This window comes from Onychostoma macrolepis, chromosome 02 (genome assembly GCF_012432095.1).
Source record: "Onychostoma macrolepis isolate SWU-2019 chromosome 02, ASM1243209v1, whole genome shotgun sequence".
In the NCBI taxonomy this organism is placed as follows: Eukaryota; Metazoa; Chordata; class Actinopteri; order Cypriniformes; family Cyprinidae; genus Onychostoma; species Onychostoma macrolepis.
In genome coordinates, this window is record NC_081156.1 from 36,398,098 (window position 1) to 36,420,133 (window position 22,036).

The 22,036-nt window shown below is 40.3% G+C and overlaps 1 protein-coding gene across 1 annotated transcript; it reads left to right on the forward strand.

The window, feature by feature from the left end:
• Window positions 1-1,352: 1,352 nt before the first annotated feature.
• On the forward strand, window positions 1,353-19,717 carry LOC131554056 (uncharacterized). Its single transcript, XM_058799107.1, has 2 exons — window positions 1,353-1,612; window positions 16,976-19,717. The coding sequence occupies exons 1-2, from the start codon at window positions 1,448-1,450 to the stop codon at window positions 18,122-18,124; spliced, it is 1,314 nt and encodes a 437-aa protein (XP_058655090.1). The 5' UTR covers window positions 1,353-1,447; the 3' UTR covers window positions 18,125-19,717.
• Window positions 19,718-22,036: the final 2,319 nt, after the last annotated feature.

Genomic DNA, 22,036 nt, shown 5'->3' on the forward strand with positions numbered 1-22,036 from the left:
AATTCAATACACTTTAGGGTTACAATTTTTTTATATTTTAAAATGAAACAATATGTTATTTGAACAATTACACCTTCCTGAGCCATCAATGTGGCATAATTTTTATTTTGTTTTTATTAATTATATAGAATTCGTCCCCACAGCCACGTACAGAGGGAAAGTGCTTTATACTGAGGTCAAAAACAGGATTTTCTACCATTTAAAATACAAAAGTCTATTCATAACTATCAAATATATGATGTAAATGGCATTATGTGGCTTGATATCTTGCAGCAGACATTTTCTAAAATGCATTTTTCATGAAAACTGGTGTCACCTCCCTTATGAATAACACCAGAGACGATCAGTGTATCAGGCCTAATGCATGTCACTGGTGTTACTGTGCTGTTTCTGTCTGTCACATTAAATAAATAAAACACAATCTACTTATTTCTTGCATTTTCATTATTTTTCTGTAACTCTGACTACATGTGCTGAAAAAAAAAGTCGAGAAATAATATTTCATAAAAACTTTTAATATTGCTAAAGAAGGTAACACCAGTGACAAAAAATGATGCATGTGGTCTTGAAATAATTGCACAAAAAAAATCATTAAGCTGTCATTTATATGTATTCATAAAGTCAAAAGGTAATCTAATAATGCGGTCTAAGTTTAAATGTTAAAAAAAGAAATACATTTTAAGACATCTTGCCGTACCAACGTTTTAGATGTTTCTGTAGAATGTTATCTCTGTAAATGTATGTAACATACTGTATTAGTAACATTTTAACATTATTATAATATTAACATTATAAATGAACGTTTATTCATTTATAATTATTTTAGTATTATAATAACATTATTATTTTAACAAAACACATATTTGGTATATTTACTTTGCAAAAAAACACAAAAGATTAAATAAATAAACTCGATGTATTAATAATATCGTTTTTTATTTAATTCAAGGAACAAAACACAATATAAAACTAAATAATCCGACATAAAAAGAAAGAGAAGAAAAAGTCAGAGGAGAAACAAACAAACAAAATATAATATAAATGACAAAAACAATTCCGGTCAAATCAAGTCTTGCTTTTCAATTCAAAGAATCTGATTTGACTAAATAGCATCATAAAATTGTTTGTTTACAATTATGTAAAGATAAAATAAAGATAATTCTATTAATAAAAGTGTTTGTCATCTTTAAAATATTGCGTGCAGATAAACGTTCTGATGTGATGACGTCAGGCCAGCAGGCGGCGCTGCGGCGTGACGTCACACGAGCAGAGACGCAGAAGAAGAAGCAGAAGCAGAAGCGTGAGGAGCGCGTTAGCAGAGCCAGCGCTAATGATGATGAAATAACATAACGTGCGCGGAATAACCAGAGCGATCGCGGCGCGTCGTGGAAGATATCGCGCTTCTGCAGCGGCGTTTGGACCCCGGGCCGAGAACAAAGGCGGAATCATGGCAGACGACGAGACGCTGCGCTCGCTGATGTTCACGCTCAGTTACGTGCTGATGAAGCGACGGCGTGACGTCACCAGCGCAGACGCGCAGCGCAGACGCGAGGTTCAGCGTCGCGTCGCGCACAGACAGTATTTCCAGCAGAGACACAAGAGGATGATCATGGTGAGAAAACACACATCTTCCTCAGTTTGACAAACACAGAAACAATGCTTAACAAAAGTTACCATGGTTTTATTATAGTAAATGTGTAATATAGTAACTCTTTTAAATGTGCTATAGAAATAAATTTTGGCTGGACTTGATTAGTATATTTTTTCTTTATTTTGTATATTGATTACCATTTGTATAACCACAATTGTTCGTGGTTACCATGGTTTAACTACACTAGCAAGTTCTAATTTGGATTTATTATATATATATATATATATACAGGGCTTGACATGAAGCGTTCTCATGTGGTAAATTTGTCATTTACTTGTACGAGTATAAAAGTTACTTGCCCGGAGAGAAAAAATGTAGTTAAATTGAGTTATAAATATAATTATTTATTGTAGTTATACAAAACACATTTAGTTTATTTAGATCTTTCTTTTTAAATGAAATAATGAACAAAATAATGAAGATAATACTATTATATTTTAAAATAAAAAGTTAGAATTAAATACAAATACAATTATTTTATAGTAAACTTAAAAATAAAATGCTAATATTTACTTATTAGCTTTAACCTGCAGTTACAAATGAATAAATAATGTTTTGATACATAAAACGTTGAATACTGATATTTGAAATTAATTATTATAATTTTTTTAAAATACTGTAAATGTGAAATTAAAACCACCAGCAGGTGGCATCAAGTCACTGTTAATAAGTGAGTCACTGCGACTGAACCGAATCATTTAAACTGTTGATTCGTTCATGTTGCTCAGAGACGCAAAGCGGCAATATGGGTCTAAAACGTAAGTCTCTTAATGTTAACTTCTTGTTTATTGAACTGTTATCACATTTGTAATCATGATGATTTTTGAAGCAAAAAAAAAAAAAAAACGGCGTTCGATCTTCGTGTGATATTAACTATATGAAATGATATAAATGCATACATTGTCCTCCCCCATGTCTTGAATTTTCTGATCATTCTTCATGCATTGTAATTGTAATACTGAATCATGCAGTGAAAGAACGCACGTGAGCTAGTCTAACCTAGACGACTTTACGTAACTATGCGTGCACTCTTTGTTTGATTCTTGCAATATACTCGTTAAAACAACAATTACGAAATTATCGCAAACGATATATAATCGCACACCCCTATAACAAACAAAGGCTATATCACAGATAAAGGCAGTTATTATTGTTTTTGGTATTGACTTTTTCAAGTGACTTGTCCGATTGGGCAAATAAATTCCTCTTTCACTTGCCCGTCCAAAACATTCACCGACAAGCAGACGAGCGTTAATGTCGAGCCCTGAATATATAGATATCAGGGCTCGCAAAATGTCAAAATCCCTGGTAGCCCTTCGGGCAGGTACTCTTCAGATTTTGGTAGCCCAAATTAAAAGACTTTTTTTGTTTTTGTTTTTAAATATAGAAAATCAGATAGGAGTTTAAATGTCAATCAAAAATATTTTCAATACACAAATATAAACAAATATGAAGGAAGGAATCTTATTTCACTATTTACAGGGTCTGCGCAAAATTTTAAAAATAAATTTAAGGCAATTTATGACCCATTTTAAGAGCTGCACGAGTAAAATGAACACAGAATGAGCGGGTTGGACAATGTCTGTGGTAACATACAGTATTGAGCCATAAAATTACATGATTTACAGTTCAGATACAGGTTTTCATGTTAATTTAAGGTATTATGTTAATTTAAAACGTACAAATATTACTGTCTTAATTGTTTAGATTTTTAGAAGGCATAACTTCTTTCTCATTTACAGCTCTATGTGTTTGCTGCGTAAAAAGTTGATATCTGCATTGATCTGAGCATAAACAGCAAGAAAGGCTTATTGTAAATGCAGATTCACTCTCTGCCACGAGGTGGCGCTTTAGGAGCGCTTTTCCCCGGAAACGCTGTACACGAAGCAGCTCCGCGCTCATAAACGCTGCTTTATCAGGAATTATAGTTTAGATGAAATTAAAATGCCAACGACACATTTCTGAGGACAGTCGGTGCCCTTCAGAGACATTCACATTAAGACATCCGCGCCGCGTTTTGACTTGAAACGTGCCGCGCTCATATTTATTCAATGACATCATTGCCTTTTGAAGTTTAATCCTGCCGTATCGCGACTCTTGTCTTTCCGTCCCCAACTGTAAGACCTCTTGAAATTATAATTAAGACATTTCTAAAACTTTAAGTGTGATACAACTCACTTTAAGAGATTTTAAAGACCCGCGGGAGATCTGTATTTAAGGAGCCCGTCGGGCAGGCGGTGATATATTATGGGAGCCCGACACAATAGCCCCGGGACGTCGGGCTAGCGATTTAGCAAAAAATTTTGAGTTACTGTTTAAAGCTGTCACTGGGGTGGTACCTTTTCAAAAGGTACACTTTTGTACCTATTAGGTTCAAATACGCACACTTTAAGTACTAATATGCACCTTTAAGGTACCAAAATGGACCCTTTAGATACAAACATGTACCTTTTGAAAAGGTACCGCCCCAGTGACAGCTTTTATACCTTTATTTCTGAGAGTGTGTACAGTGCCCTCCAAAAGTATTGGAGCAGTGAAGACAAAATTGTTCTGTTGGCTGTGGAGTCAAGACATTTGCAAATATGATGAAAAGATGAATATGAGACAAAACTACAGAATGTCACATTTTATTATTAGCCGTTTCGACACATACATGTTTGACCAGCTCAGAAGCTCAGCACTTTTAGAGTTCATCCCACTCGTTGATGTGAGCATAAGTATTGGGACAGTTGAACATAAGGCAGATATAAAAGATTAAAAGCTATTGTTTAGTTGCAGATCTCTTGCGCACAATCACAGCAGTGAGTCTGTGACCCATAGACATCACCAGACTCTTGCTCTCATGCTTTCAGATACTTTCCCAGCCTTTAATGCAGCCGATTCCAATTATTGCTTGTTTTGGGGAGTTTCTGCCTTTACTCTCTTCAGCTGCTGAAATTCATGTTCAGTCGGATTTAAATCTGGAGATTGACTTGGCAATCTAAGACTTTACATTTGTTGTACTCCTTTCTTGTTGAGGTGTATGTAGTCATACATATGATGGGGCCGAATGTCTTTATGGTAAGCCAGGTGAACATTGGGAATGAATGCACAGGTTCTGGAAAGTTCTACATTGTTTCCATGGATCACGTGAATAGGCACATCACTCCGTGGCAGTAACGTGGACAAGGTTATTTTAGCTTCTGGGAAGCGTTCTGAGGCTCTGATGGCCACCTCTCTGAGCATAGGAGCCACGTTACCCTTCGCCGCTCGTAAGTCGTTTGTTCCTGTGTGGACTACGATGTGCTTGTAAGTTTCTTTCAGTTTTTTATCAGATAAGATCTGAAGAGCCCTGCTTGTATTTGGGCACCACATTTTCTGTGCTTTCATTTTTGGAAACAAGAGTTTGTCATTTATGTATTTTCCATTGGAGTCGATGAGAATAAGAGCTTCTGTTTGAGTGAGGTTATCTGGAGCAGTGCTGTGGACGTTGGTCAGTGGATCTGATGTGGATCTGATGAAGAGCGAGGATCGTCCACTGCGGGTGATTGGTGATTGTCAGTGGAGAGACAGGTCAGGTGTTTAGCGTGAGATCCTTTGGAAGTTGAAACATGAAGAAGTTGTTCCTTCATGTCATTTATAAGTTCATCTTTCTTTCGAAGTTCTGATTTCAACACAAACAGTTCTTCATGCATTTCTGTTTTAATTTCAGCTACTTGTCTTCTGAAAGTTGATTTGAGTTCCTTCAGCTCTTCTCTAGCTTGCTGAAGTTCCTTTGACATCTGTTCTTTGTTTCTCAGCAGGTATTCAGTCTCTTGTTTTAAATTCATCATGTCCTTTGTGAGCTGCTCCAAGTCGTTGTTGTCTTTTAGCTGGGACATTATTAATTCTTTTAGTTCCACCACATCTATTTCCAGGAGTGAAAATCCTTAAAATCTCTCTCTCTCTCGCTCTCTCTCTCTCGCTCTCTCTCTCTCTCTTCCTCTCTCTCTTCCTCTCTCTCTCTCTCTCTCTCTCTCTCTCTCTCTCTCTCTCTCTCTCTCTCTCTCTCTCAATTCAATTCAATTCAAATTAGCTTTATTGGCATGACTGTGTAGCATCACAATGTTGCCAAAGCAATACATATATTATACAGATAAATAAAATCATGAGGAAACACATATGTCCATATTATACATGTAGGTAAAAAAAAGAATAATTAATAAATAAATAAATGATTAAATGAATACAGAGAGCAGTTATAAATGGAAAGGGGGGATCAGCCTTTGTCCCTCATTTGATGGCAGGAGGACACATACTGCGCTGCCAGGTGGATACACTTCTCCTTTTCTCCCAGAATATAACAGAGTTTGTCTAAGTTGCTTTTATGGTTAAATTCAGGTGAAACTAGAGCTATTTGTTTGAAATAGGCATCTCTGATGTGTTTATATTTGCTGCACTCCGTGAGGAAGTGCAGCTCGTCCTCTACGAGTCCCTCAGTGCAGTCTCTCTCTCACACACACACACACACACACACACACACACACACACACACACACACTCTCTCAGTGCAGTGAGAACACAGTCTCTCTCACACACACACACACACACACACACACACACACACACACACACACACACACTCTCTCAGTGCAGTGAGAACACAGTCTCTCTCTCACACACACACACACACACACACACACACACACACACACACTCTCAGTGCAGTGAGAACACAGTCTCTCTCTCACACACACACACACACACACACACTCTCTCAGTGCAGTGAGAACACAGTCTCTCTCTCACACACACACACACACACACACACACACACACACACACACTCTCAGTGCAGTGAGAACACAGTCTCTCTCTCTCACACACACACACACACACACACTCTCAGTGCAGTGAGAACACAGTCGCAGCTCTCTGGCTCTCCAGCTCTGCTTGTGTCGGCCCGTCTCCACACACACACACACACGTCTCCACACACAGACTGTGTTCTCTCTCTCACACACACACACACACACACACGTCTCCACACACAGACTGTGTTCTCTCTCTCACACACACACACACACACACACACGTCTCCACACACAGACTGTGGTCACTCAGACGATACTTCGTCAGCAGCTTTCTCTGACCATACTCTTTAATACTGCTCAGGTATGGCGCTAATTTATAATCAGATTTTATTCTGTGGAAGTAAGTTAATTTCTTTACTTGAGTTACTTTTCGCTGCCAATCATGAATGTATTCTTCCTGGGTTATTTTTTCTGTTTCTTTAATTTTTGAATTCTTTAACTGAATTGTGGAATTGAGTTGATGTTTTTCCACTAAATAGTGAAAGGGGTCAGTCTCTGGGTGTTTTTGCTGATAAGTGAAAGCACTGTGGTGGCAGCTATCTGTCGGCGCGTCTGAAAGATGGATCCAGAACTTCGCTGCTCTCTTCTGGATCTCAGAGAGCAGAGGGAATCTGCCCAGTTCTGCCCTGCAGCCGAGATTCGGGGCGTTTCTGTGAATTCCCAGGATGCTTTTGCAGAATTCAAGGTGGAAAATTTCAACAGGGTTTTTGTCCCATGATTCATAGTTTAATTTAAATTTGGGGCCCCAGATTTCACATCCATAGAGGAGAATGGGTTTGATGATGCTATGGAAGATTTTCAGCCACAGTTTAATGGGTGGGTTGAATCTGAACAGGGGTCGTCTTATACTGTAAAAAGCCCTGCGTGCCTTATCCGTCAGATCTTTGATTGCAGTATTGAGCCGTCCAGAGGCTGAGATCGTCAGACCCAAATAATTATAACAGGTGACGTGATTAAGAATTGTTCCACCGATTGTGAACTCATATTTTTTGTCAGCAAGACGAGGCTTTTTCTGAAAGATCATGATTTGAAAGATCACTCTCTCTCTCTCTCTCTCCTCTCTCTCTCTCTCTCTCTCTCTCTCTCTCTTCCTCTCTCTCTCTCTCTCTCTCTCTCTCTCTCTCTCTCTCTCTCTCTCTCTCTCTCTGCATGCGGGAGTGTTTGGGTGTGGGTGAGGGTGCTCACGGAGAGGTGTTTGAAAGTTTCCTTTTCTTTTTCTATTTTTGATTTAAAAGGGAATTTGATACATAACATTTTTGTAAAGCTGCATTTAGATTTGAAAGCCACGTGTTGGTGGTGTTCGCGGTAGCGTCGGAATGGCGTCACCTCTGACGGGGGGAGAACCACCTGTTTCGCGGCGTCATGGAGTCCGGTGCGTACCTGCTCAGGGTGTATCGGTGGAGGATGTACTACTGGCGGTCGGAGAAGAGGTTGGTTATGACAACATCTCTTCGGCGTCCAGGATGAATAAAGCGGTAGTGATTTTTGTTAAGGAGGATAAGTTAGTAAACCGCTTGGTAAGCAACGGGATTGTGGTAAGTGGCGATTTTGTTGTTGTTTCACCGCTTGTTACACCTACGACAAAAGTTTATATATCAAATGTTCCACCATTTATTGGAAATGAGGATATTGAACGCGCATTAGCCCAGTATGGTAAATGTGCTAGTGCGATTAAAACTCTCCCATTGGGATGTAAAAATGAAGCATTGAAACATGTGATGTCTTTTAGGAGACAGGTATTTATGTTTTTGAATGTGCCGGAATTAGATGTGTCTTTCAGAGTAGTACACGAAGGAAACCATATATGCTCTATGTTAATACAGGTAGCTTGAAGTGTTTTGAGTGCGGAGATATTGGCCACAAAAGTTGGCATGCCCGCATAGAGCCCAGGCTAATGAGGAGGCCGCAGGGCCTAGTGGTGTTTCTGTAGCTAAGGTAAATAAAATAATAATGCAGTCTCAGCCTGAAGAGGAGAGTCTTGCTCAGAACGATGAATTACGTGAAAGCATAGACAGAAATCAAAACAAAGAAGATACAACGGTGAATGTGGTAGAGGAACATGAGGTTTTGGAATGTAGTGCAGTCATGGTGGCAGAGAAATTGGGTGAAGGTGCTCCTTGTGAAGTGGTTAGTAGGGAAACTACTGAAAGATCAGATGATGTTGGAAAGAGTGAGGGATATGGAATGAAGGATGATGATACATTGTCTGAGGTATCTGACATGTCTGAGTTTGGGTCACAGAATATAGATGATACATACTCAGTGCAAGAGATTAACGATTTTTTGGACTTGACGTTTGGAAAAACTGTTGAGGTGAAGGATTTTTTTCCGGATATAGACAAATTCATATGGTCAGTGGTGTCAATGCAGAAAGTTGTTAGCTACGAAGCCTTATGTAAGAAGAAGAGGTTCAGATTGAGGAAGATTTTAGCCAAATTGCGGAAAGAGAAAAGAGCTTTGCAAAAATAAAATGTTCAAATGCACAGGGTTAATCTGATATTTTATTTTTTGTATTCGTTTCTATCAATCTTTCTCTTTTTCTATCTTTTTATGGACATCTTAAAACTAGGTTCCTTAAATATAAATGGGGGTAGAGATAGGAATAAATTAGCCATGATTGCAGAGTTTGTTAAACAATTTGATATAGTTTTTTTGCAAGAAACACATACAAGTGATGATAATAAGATTCAGTGGGGAATGTGGTGGGAAGGGAAGTATGCTCTTAGCCATGGTACAAATATAAGTGCTGGGGTAGCTATTCTTTTTTCCAAAAATTTGAATGTTAACATTTTAACAGTGGAGGAAATTGTAAAAGGAAGAGCACTTTTAACTAAAGTAGAGTGTGAAGGAATAATTTTTGTTTTAATCAATGTATATGCTCCTAATAATGGACATGAGCGTGTGGTTTTTTTTATGGAATTGAGATCAGTCATTCAGAAGTTTGATGATGATAATGTTTGCATGGTAATTGGGGGTGATTGGAATTGCACAACCAATTTTATTGTTGATAGGAATGGAGAGGAGCCTCATAATCAATCAAGCATGCAGTTGTTAAAAATTATAAATGAGTTTGACTTAATAGATTTGTGGAGAAATAGAAACATTGGAGTTAGACAATATACATGGTTAAAGGTATCAGATAATCAAGTTAGTGGTGCAAGGTTAGACCGTTTTTATTTGGGGAAGATTTGGAATAATAAGGTTATGAATGTTTCTATCTTGCCTAATGGGTTTTCAGATCACCATATGATTACTTTTGATTTTAATTTTAAAAAAGTGGTTAAACCTTTGTATTTTTGGCATTTTAATGTTAAATTGTTACAAGACATTAGTTTTTGTGAAAAATTTACATTTTTTTGGGATAAGTGGAAACTCCAGAAAGACACTTTTGAAAATCTTGGTCAATGGTGGGATGTCGGTAAAGCAAATATTAGGATTTTTTGTCAAAACTATACTTCATATTCTACTGCATTGATGAAAACAACAGTTAAAAGTTTACAAAGAGACATTGCATTTTTGGAAAAAGACATTTTGAATAATAATGGGACTGTGAATAATGAAAAGTTAAATAAGAAAAAAGAAGAACTAGGATATTTTTTACAAGAAAAGGTAAAAGGAGCACTTATAAGATCAAGATTTTGTTCAGTCAAAGATATGGATGCTCCTAGTGCTTTCTTTTTAATTTGGAAAAGAAGTTTTCAACAAAAACAGTTGTGTCATATAAAATGTCCGAATGGAACTGTAACTTCTGACCCTATGGAAATGAGGAAAATGACAGTGGATTTTACTCTGAATTATATAGTACTCAGAATTGTGACTCTGGAAGTATTGCTGAATTGCTTTGTGATCTGCCTCAGTTGAGAGATGAACAAAAAAAATCACTGGATGAACAAATAACTTTGCAAGAGCTCACAGATGCAATGAGACAATTATCTCCTGGAAGATCCCCTGGAGTGGATGGTATACCTGTGGAGTTCTATCAGGCTTTTTGGGAATTAATTGGACAGGATTTTAATGATCTACTGATGGATTGTATCAAAGAAAGACATTACCCACAAGTTGTTGTAGGGCAGTTCTATCCTTAATTCCTAAAAAGGAGACTTGGGATTATTAAAAAATTGGAGACCAGTGTCGTTGTTATGTTCAGATTATAAAATAATTTCTAAGGTGTTAGCAAATAGACTTAAAAAATATTTACATGTAATAGTTCATAGAGACCAGTCCTATTGTATACCAGGTAGATCAATTATGGATAATTTATTTTTATTGCGTGATATGATTGATTTTAATCAAGTAATAATTTTAATTTAGGGGTTCTTTCGCTTGATCAAGAAAAAGCTTTTGATCAAGTTGATCATAAGTATCTTTTCAGTGTATTAAAACAATTTGGGTTTGGTGAGAATTTTATATCATGTATAAAATTGTTGTATTCTAATGCATTTGTTATGGTCAAAGCTGGAGGTGGTTTGAGTGCACCTATAATGATGTCCAGGGTATCAGACAAGGATGTCCTCTTTCTGGACAGTTATATAGTCTGGTAATGGAACCTTTTTGTGCAGATTAAGGAAGGATCTAACTGGAATTTTACTTCCAGATTTAAAGAGTACATTTAAAGTATCCTTGTCAGCGTATGCTGATGATGTTACTGTGTTTATAAAGAGTCAAGATGATGTGAAAGTTTTAATGGGAATTATTGGAAAATATGAAAAGGCATCCTCAGCCAGAGTGAATTGGGGAAAAAGTGAGGATATATTATTGGTAAGTGGGAAGATGTAGGACCTCCAAAATTACCATGTGGTTTACAATGGGGCAGAGAAGGGTTAAAAGTATTAGGTGTTTTTAGGGAATGAACATTTTCAGATAAGGAACTGGGAGGGATTGCTGGAGAAGGTGTCAGCTCGATTGTCTAAATGGAACTGGCTATTACCACAATTGTCGATAGAGGGCTAGTCTTGGTCACTAACAACTTGGCAGCCTCGACACTGTGGCATAAAATGACTGTTATGGAGCCTCCAGTTGAGTTGGTTTGTAAAATACAACGGACAATCGTGAATTTTTTTTGGAGTGGGGCACACTGGATCCATGCTGCAGCACTTTATTTACCTGTCCATGAAGGTGGTCAAAGGCTGGTGGATGTGAGAAGTCGGTTGACAGCTTACAGAATACAAACAGCACAAAGACTTTTATATCACAAAGACTTAGCTTGGGCTCATACTGCAAGACTGATTTTGAAGAACGCAGGTGGACTTGGTTTGGATAAACATTTGTTCATAATGGACTTGGAGAAGGTGAGTTTGTCAGAGATCACTCCCTTCTATAAGTCAGTGTTACAGTCCTGGAAAACAGTTTTTAAGGTGGATCGGAGTAGTGATGACACAGGACACTGGGTTTTGGAGGAACCATTATTCTTTAATCCAATGATCCAAACAAGGCTTTTGTCTTCAGTGAGCGTATCTACAGTTTTGAAGCGGAATGGGGTTGTAAAAATGAGACACCTCTTGGATGATGATGGGTGGAAGCCGGTTGGTATCCTTAAAGAAATGACAGGATTGAAATCTGAACGTCTTGTATCAAAACTGATAGAGGAGATTTGGAATGTCTTACCAAGTGGCCACAGAGAGTACATCAAAAAAGGTCAGTCAATGGACTTAAGAGATACAGAAAAGGAATTTCCAAAAATTAAAGTGTCTCCAGTTATGCTGGAGGAGAGTGTGGAAGTAAACATGGACTCAATTCTGTCTTTTGATACACCTCAGCTGGACTATTTTGAATTAACATCAAAGAAAGCAATTTATGATTCTTCAGTAAAAGTCATTCATCAAATTTTTCTCAGGAAAATTAAAGCTTCAAAGTGGCCAAGATTGTTAGGATCAGATTTCCTCGTGAGGGACAGGTGGAGAGCCCTGTATAAGCCTCCCATAGAGAAGAGGACAGCAGATCTACAGTGGAGGCTTATTCACGGGGCAATAGCTACAGACAGACATGTGGCGCACCTGAACTCAGCAGTGGGTGGTGAATGTAGATTTTGTGGAAAACAAGAAGATTTAGAACATTTGTTTTTAAAATGTGGAAGATTACAAGATCTTTTTAATTTTCTTAAGGATTTGTTTAAAAAATTTGATGAGGAGTTTTCAGATAAAATATTTATTGGGGGTGTTAAGTATAGGTATTCAATGAGAAGGATGACATGTTTATTAAATTATTTGTTGGGAACAGCTAAATTAGCAATATGGAAAACGAGAAAGAATAAAGGAAAACAACTTGGGACTATTGATGTGGACATGATGTTTAGAAAATTAGTTGGTGGAAGAATCAAAATTGAATTTGCCTATTATAAACTTGTTAATAATGAAGTGTTTTTTTGCGATATCTGGTGTTTTAGAGACATCTTATGTGTGGTTTTTGAGGGTCAGTTGTTTTTGAATGTTTGATTATTTTATGAGAATTACTATTGTTGTGATTTTGTATGAGAGGTAATTTGTGATAAAATAAAAAGTGTTTTGATCCTCTCTCTCTTCCTCTCTCTCTCTCTCTCTCTCTCTCTCTCTCTCTCTCTCTCTCTCTCTCTCTCTCTCTCTCTCTCTCTCTCTCTCTCTCTCTCTCTCTCTCTCTCTCTCTCTCTCTCTCTCTCTCTCTCTCTCTCTCTCTCTCTCTCTCTCTCTCTCTCTCTCTCTCTCTCTCTCTCTCTCTCTCTCTCTCTCTCTCTTCCTCTCTCTCTCTCTCTCTCTCTCTCTCTCTCTCTCTCTCTCTCTCTCTCTCTCTCTCTCTCTCTCTCTCTCTCTCTCTCTCTCTCTCTCTCTCTCTCTCTCTCTCTCTCTCTCTCTCTCTCTCTCTCTCTCTCTCTCTCTCTCTTCCTCTCTCTTTTTTGTTATGAATGTTACAGTTGTATGTTTTGTAGCAGAAATGTTTCATATAATTTCATTATTTTATTTATTACATTGACGTGGATATAAAAAGTAGTGGGCTGGTCTTGAGCATTACACTCCGGGCTGAAAATGGATCCCGCCGCGGCCCTGCTGTTGGATGTTTTGTTTGCACTTTATCAGAACTACCTCCTATCTACTGACGTTAAGCTTGTGTTTAAAGAAAACTTTTCAAAAAGGGTCACACAATTTTATGTTTTATGATATGTTATGTTACGTTATGTTAAGTTAAATTTAAACTTTTTACAATGGCAGGGCCTAACACAGCTGATCCAATACTTCTGCTCACATCAGATCGAGGGATGAACTCTAGAAGTGCTGAGCTTCTGAGCTGGTCAAACATGTATGTGTCGAAACGGCTAATAATAAAATGTGACATTCTGTAGTTTTGTCTCATATTCATCTTTTCATCATATTTGTAAATGTCTTGACTCCACAGCCAACAGAGCAATTTTGTCTTCACTGCTCCAATACTTTTGGAGGGCACTGTATATGTGTGTGTGTGTGTGCATATGTACGTGTATATATATATATATATATATATATACAGTGGGGCAAAAAAGTATTTAGTCAGCCACCAATTGTGCAAGTTCTCCCACTTAAAAAGATGAGAGAGGCCTGTAATGTTCATCATAGGTATACCTCAACTATGAGAGACAAAATGAGAAAAAAAAATCCAGAAAATCACATTGTAGGATTTTTAAAGAATTTATTTGCAAATTATGGTGGAAAATAAGTATTTGGTCAATAACAAAATTTCATCTCAATACTTTGTTATATACCCTTTGTTGGCAATGACAGAGGTCAAACGTTTTCTGTAAGTCTTCACAAGGTTTTCACACACTGTTGCTGGTGTTTTGGCCCATTCCTCCATGCAGATCTCCTCTAGAGCAGTAATGTTTTGGGGCTGTCGCTGGGCAACAGCGGGTTGAGATCTGGAGACTGGCTCGGCCACTCCAGGACCTTGAAATGCTTCTTCTGAAGCCACTCCTTCGTTGCCGGGCAGTGTGTTTGGGATCATTGTCATGCTGAAAGACCCAGCCACGTTTCATCTTCAGTGCCCTTGCTGATGGAAGGAGGTTTTCACTCAAAATCTCACGATACATGGCCCCATTCATTCTTTCTTTACACGGATCAGTCGTCCTGGTCCCTTTGCAGAAAAACAGCCCCAAAGCATGATGTTTCCACCCCCATGCTTCACAGTAGGTATGGTGTTCTTTGGATGCAACTCAGCATTCTTTCTCCTCCAAACACGACAAGTTGAGTTTTTACCAGAAAGTTCTATTTTGGTTTCATCTGACCATCTGACATTCTCCCAATCCTCTTCTGGATCATCCAGATGCTCTCTAGTAAACTTCAAACGGGCCGGACATGTACTGCTTAAGCAGGGGGACACGTCTGGCACTGCAGGATTTGAGTCCCTGGCGGCGCAGTGTGTTACTGATGGTAGTCTTTGTTACTTTGGTCCCAGCTCTCTGCAGGTCATTCACTAGGTCCCCGTGTGGTTCTGGGATTTTGCTCACAGTTCTTGTGATCATTTTGACCCCACGGGTGAGATCTTGCGTGGAGCCCCAGATCGAGGAGATTATCAGTGGTCTTGTATGTCTTCCATTTTCTAATAATTGCTCCCACAGTTGATTTCTTCACACCAAGCTGCTTACCTATTGCAGATTCAGTCTTCCCAGCCTGGTGCAGGTCTACAATTTTGTTTCTGGTGTCCTTTGACAGCTCTTTGGTCTTAGCCATGGTGGAGTTTGGAGTTGGACTGTTTGAGGTTGTGGACAGGTGTCTTTTATACTGATAACGAGTTCAAACAGATGCCATTAATACAGGTAACGAGTGGAGGACAGAGGAGCCTCTTAAAGAAGAAGTTACAGGTCTGTGAGAGCCAGAAATCTTGCTTGTTTGTAGCTGACCAAATACTTATTTTACCGAGGAATTTACCAATTAATTCTTTAAAAATCCTACAATGTGATTTTCTGGATTTTTTCCTCATTGTGTCTCTCATAGTTGAGGTATACCTATGATGAAAATTACAGGCCTTTCTCATCTTTTTAAGTGGGAGAACTTGCACAATTGGTGGCTGACTAAATACTTTTTTGCCCCACTGTGTGTGTATATATATATATATATATATATATATATAATGTAAGGAATAATTGACGACGGGCCGTTGGATTATTAGAAAATAATGCACACCCGCGGTGGTGATGCGGTCACGACGCGAAGCGGAGTTATACACCGTTACACCTCGGGTGTGCATTATTTTTCTAATAACTCAACGGCCCGTCGTCAATTATTCCGCTTATACTGCGGTTGCCACACCTCAAGACATCCATCAGATGATATATTTCAAGGCATTCGTCCGGTATTTCTACTTAAATCGCTATTGTGAGTAGGATTATTTCTTTCGCATCTCATCCAGCGCCTCCGTTGCTAATTCCTAAATGTAATTTTAAACCTAGTAACGGAGGCTTGAGCCGTTGATAACAGATTAATGTAGTTAATACAGTTAATAAGTTAGTTATGACAGAGAGAGAGAGAGAGAGAGAGAGAGATTACCTCTGTGCGTCTCTCAATAGTGTTCGGCAGCAATGTCTCTAGTTATAGTGAAACTTAGTTCCTTTTGTTTACGAACAGCGCCGTTGTTGTTACCTCGCTTGTGAGAAGTCATGTAGTTTTTAAGTTGTTTACTGATAAAATGGTCAGAGTAGCGCTAACAACATTAGCGCGGTGTATGCTAGTGTGTGCAAACTGTAACTGTGTGCGGTCTGTGAGGGAGAGAGAGTATGTGCTTTCCGTACATAATAAAGCGCAATTTTGTGGCAAAAACATGGACATGATCTGTTGTTTTTATCATATTGTTTACTATATTTATTTATTTGGCCAGTGTCGTTCTGGGTTTTGGTTATTTTGCTGTTGTAAGACCTTTGAAATAACAGAAATCATCATTTGGTGAAGTGATATGGTCATGTAATGCGGTCAAGAGCTGCCTGGAACTACGTTCGCCGTGCGTTTCCCTGAAAATAATTGCACACCTCAGAACGTTCGGCAGCCAATCAGATTCAAGCATTCAACGGCCCCGTAGTATAAATATATAGTTCATACCTGCAAAAGTTCTATGAACTTTTAATACTTCATATGTGTCCCTGGAGCACAAAAGCAGTCATAAGCAGCACAGGTATATTTGTAGCAATAGCCAATAGCTAGAGTCAAAATTATACATTTTTCTTTTATGCCAAAAATCATTTGGATATTAAGATCATGTTCCATGAAGATATTTTGTAAATTTTCTACCGTAAATATATCAAAACTTCATTTTTGATTAGTAATATGCATTGCTAAGAACTTCATTTGAACAACTTTAAAGGCGATTTTCTCAATATTTAGATTTTTTCACACCCTCAGATTCCAGATTTTCAAATAGTTGTATCGTCAAATATTGACATCAATGGAAAGCTTATTTATCAGATGATGTATAAATTGTAATTTCTTTGTTTTGTGGTCACATATCATCTGAATACGAGCCGTTCTCTACCCTCGCTAACAGAACTGTGTTTGTCTCTCAGATGATGATCGCTCAGGCGTCTCGTCCAATCGGTGGCCCGCCGGCACGCCCCACGCGGGTCTGGAGCAGCATCGAGAGCACCGATTGGTGGGAGCGCGTGGTCATGAGGGAGTTCCAGCCCTCCGATTGGCTGGAGAAGTTCCGCATGACCAAAGAGACTTTCTTCCTGCTGTGTGGGAAGCTGAAGCCGCGTCTGAGCCGTCAGGACACTCGTCTGCGTCCGGCGCTGCCGCTGGAGAAGCGTGTGGCCGTGGCTCTGTGGCGGCTGGCCTCTAATGTAGAGTACCGCACCATCAGCGCTCTGTTCGGCGTGGGCCGCTCCACCGTCTGTAAGTGTGTTCGAGACGTGTGTCACGCCATCGTGCTGCTGCTGCGGCCGCTGTACCTGCGCTCCCCGAGCGAGCAGGAGCTGGAGGACGCGGCGCGACTCTTCGCCTCGCGCTGGGGCTTCCCTCACTGCGTGGGAGCGGTGGCCAGCCTGCACGTGCCCATCATCGCCCCGTCCAGCAACACTCACAGCTACTGGAACAGCCGCGGCTGGCTGTCGGTGGTCACGCAGGGTGCGGTGAACGGGCTCGGGCAGTTCTGGGACGTGTGCGCTGGGTTCCCGGGCAGCACCGAGCACGCCGAGCTGCTGCAGAACTCCACGCTCTGGGCCCGCGGCTGCGAGGGCTTTCTGCTGCAGGGCGAGCCGGAGCGCCGCTTCATGGGCCGGCCGCTGGGCTTCCTGATGCTGGGCGACGCCGGATACCCGCTGAAGAGCTGGCTGCTGAAGAGCTTCCCGGAGTCCGGCGCGCTGTCGGAGGCTCAGCGAGCGTTTAACCGGCGGCTGGAGCGCGCGCGCGGCGTGGTGGACGAGGCGTTCCTGCGGCTCCGAGCGCGCTGGCAGTGTCTGCTGAAGAGGAACGACTGCCGCATGGACGTGGTGCCCACCATGATCCTGGCCTGCTGCGTGCTGCACAACGTCTGCGAGGTGCACGGGGACGAGTTCGACGAGCGCTGGGAGGAGGCGGTGAGGCACGAGGAGAGTCCGCAGCCCGCAGACGAGGTGTCGCCCGCCGCTGACGACCGCCACGGAGAGGAAGTGCGAGCGCTGTTCTGCGAGTACTTCCTGCAGCAGGAGAACCAGCAGAGGACGCTGGGATGCTGAGACCGGACCAGACGGTCAGTCGAGGGGAACGCTGCACAAAACGATCTGCTCACTTAGTATTGTGTCTTGTTTTCTGGCATAAATATCTAAACATTCTTAAATCAACATTAGGGTTGGGTATCGTTTGAAATCCCACGTCGATACCCAGTTTCAATTCCAATGTGGTAAAAAAAACATTTAGATATCAAACATATTTATTCTGTGTCTCTTTTTGCAAAACATTTAGTTGCAGCTGAATACCGTGAATACAAATCAGCCGGCTGCATATAAACTGGACTCGATTAAGAGCTGTTCATATGCAAAATAGAGCTTGTTTTTTTGAGAAAACGAGGCTTAAAATCTTAAGTCATTTTTCCTGTCAAGTAAATGCATCTTGATTCAAGAATTTTTAGATATACTAGAAAACAAGACAAAAATACTAAGTTAGAAAATCATCTTTTGCAGTGAAGGAATGTTTGTTGCTGTGTGTTTTTGAGAACTGGATCTCAGATCAGAAACAGCAGCTCATCCGCTGGCTTCAGTCATTATTAGATGCAGAGCATCACAGCGAGAGAAAGACTCGGAGAGAAGTGTGCTGATGAAGACGGTCAGTAGTGTGGGTTAGTTACTGCAGTCCAGCTCTCAAACACACGTCATCCGCTCATCAGCACAGACTCCAAGACCTGGATCAAGTGCGTCCCACACAGAGACAGAAACCTGCAACTCGGTCAGGAACCGCTGAGTTAGTTAGTGATCTTACTAGTTACCGAGCAGACTTCATCCATCAGCAGCTGATTCAAACATCATGAAGAGAAGAGATGCTGAAGATACGGATGTGATCCGCTAGTGTGAAAGACTGTGAACCTCATTCTACTGTTTTAACTGCTTTATATGCTGTATGCATGTGTTTTAATAATCATTCACTAACCTTCTTTAAATCATTAAATGTGAACAGTAATGTCTCTCTTTACGGTCATTGTTATGTCCTGTCGTTTGTTTTTTCCTAGTTCTCTGTATTACTAGTTCTACTTTGTGATTCATTCCAGTCGCCTGTGAGCAGCTAGTTAATTGCTGACACCTGAAGAGAGGGTTAGGGTTAGCCCTGATCCTGATCCTGCAGTCGCAATCACAGTCCCTTCTTTTTCCCCTTTTTGTTTCTTAATAAACTTCATTTTTATTGGTAACCCTGTTTTGTGTGCTTGATGTTGCTTCCCCAGAGCCAGGGTTATAACAGTCATGTTCTGTGTGATATTTGTACAGTAACATGTTTCCTGATTTTGTCAATACAATAAAACTCAATGGGGTCAATCATTCTTCAGAATATCTTCATTCGTCTTCCTCACGTCACACGGGTTCGAGTAAACGATGACAGAATGATCATTTCTGGATGAATGATAACGCTGCTCATCATAACATGCCATCTGTCTCTGTGAGGCTTCAGATTAGGAATAAGCGGTGAAATCTGGCACAGGATTATACTCAGGATTATATCCCCTGTTGTTTTGAAGTAATATAAGGGAAGATGGGTGTATTAGGGTCAAGGGTGGTCTTTAGTTCAGGACCTGTAGATGAGAGTGTGTGGTAATATAATGATGATGTGTTGATGACCGCTGAAGCTGTCTGTGTTCCCCGTCACACGTGTCTCTCTCATTATTAGCCGGATTATCTGCGTCTGGAGAGACGGACCCTCAGCTCACGCTTCTGTTCAGAGAAAGCTCCTCCACCGACGCCAGCATGCTGCATCCGCTCTTGATCTTCATGGTCGTCATCAACGTATTCATGTCCATCATCTTCTGGACCTTCTTGATGGCGGAGGTCTTCTTCAAAGAGGCAGAGACGGAGGAGGCCAGAGCTGAGGCGGCCATGTCTGCGGCTTAGAGTTCGTCAGTAGATCTCACGCAGTCCTCATTAGTTCATAGAGCTTCTCTGATCAGACGCCCGCAGCTCCAGAGGGATCGCCCTTCATTTAGAAGCTTTCTGTCCAGCTTATTCTGCAGCAAAAAGCACCATTTGGGAATCATGGAGTGTTTTTTTATTAACAGGTAAGAGAAAAACAGTCTCATGTTTCTACTGTAATGTATTCAACTGTCCTTCAGTTACTGTATGAATAGATTATTAATTGTTTATTTGTTTGTTTAACTCTTCAGATTGGATATTTCTTTAAGAAAGGACTTATCCAGTAGGAAATGGTGTCTTTTTCAGTCATTTCATTTGACAAAGTTTCTGTTGAACTTGAGAAATCAGGGCTGGGGCCCCAATGATGACAGTTCATGATTAAGTCAACAAATATGGCTTCTCAAGGGGCGGCTCTCAATCACAGTCTTAAACATGTGCTGTGCTTATTCATATATCATTATTAAACCTTCAGCACTGCATTATAACAGGAGGAAAACACTTAAAACCAATATATCTCTTTAAAAACATGTTTTGTGCGGTCGTTATGTTCAGAATGATTGAGGTGTACTTAAGTATTTTCTCAAATGCACTAAGCATTTTTATATGATGAATGGGGACATGCAAATTAATAATCTGATGAAAAACAAATGCATTTCTTTGCATCACGCTCTAAAAGGTGCCGTTTCCTAAGGATGGACTTGAGAGAGTTGCTGGTCACTTCATCTCACACACCTGATTCATTCATTCAGAGACTGTGCACTGCTGGGGGTCCAGGGGGGGTTGGAAGCAATGCATTATTAAAAAAAAAAAAAACATTAAAAAATTAGATCTAAGATGGCACCGCACATGGCAGCTACAGTGCTTAGCTCTCCAGTGTTTGTACTGTTTTTGTTAGTTTTTCCTGTTTTTTGTTTCTCAAACACGATCAGTCTTACCAGGGATGAACTGCTGAACATTCGGCAGAACACACCACAAAATCTTTTCCCGGATTTCAATTATTCAGATGTTTTGCTGGACATAGTAGTTGGCGGAGCAGCGGTGCTGTTCAGACGCTTCAGGACGTGCAGACTGGGGAAGCGATCCGGCGCCCTCGTGAAGCTCAGACAGCACGGATTAAGAACGGCATCGCCTAGCATCCATCTAGCAAGTCTCTACTCTCTACCCAACAAAACGGACATTTCCTTCTGCTTTCCCGGACAAATAAGGAATTTTCAAACTCTGCTGCTCTGTGTTTCACGGAAACCTGACTGAATGACGCCATACCAGACAGCATGTTACATCTGCTGGGCTTTCAGCTGTTCAGAGCAGACCGCAACGCAGAATCAACGGGGAAATCGAGCGGTGGCGGGACATGCTTTTACATCAATGAAAGGTGGTGTACAGATGTAACCTGTTAAAGAAGATGTGCTGTTCCGATCTAGAAACGCTCTTCATTAACTGTAAGCCTTTGTACTCGCCACGGGAGCTTTGCTCGTTCATTCTCGTGAGTATTTACATTCCTCCACAAGCGCACGTGAGCTCAACTTTACAGAAACTTGCTGATCTGATCACAGAGACTGAGCAACAACCAGACTCTGTTTTAATCATTCTCTGGGACTTTAATAAAGGATACATATCACTCTGTCCCACGAGCAGCTTTAGGACTCTCTGATCACTGCCTGGTTTATCTTATACCGACCTACAGGCAGAAACTGAAATCAGCTAAACCTGTATTAAGGACTGTGAAAAGATGGACTAATGAGACAGAGCGGGTTTTACAAACCTGTTTCTCTCTCACTGATTGGACTGTTTTTGAGGCTGCTGCCACCGATCTGGACGAGCTCACAGAGACTGTAAAATCTTATATCAGTTTCTGTGAGGATATGTGCATTCCTACCAGGACTCATCTAACTTACAACAACGACAAACCGTGGTTCACTGCAAAACTCAGACTTTTAATGTAAAGTAAATGATGTCTCTTACTGAAATATGTTGCAGAAAACCCATTAAAGATTTATGTTATTTTAAAAAATCACATCGTTTTATACATATTTTGGA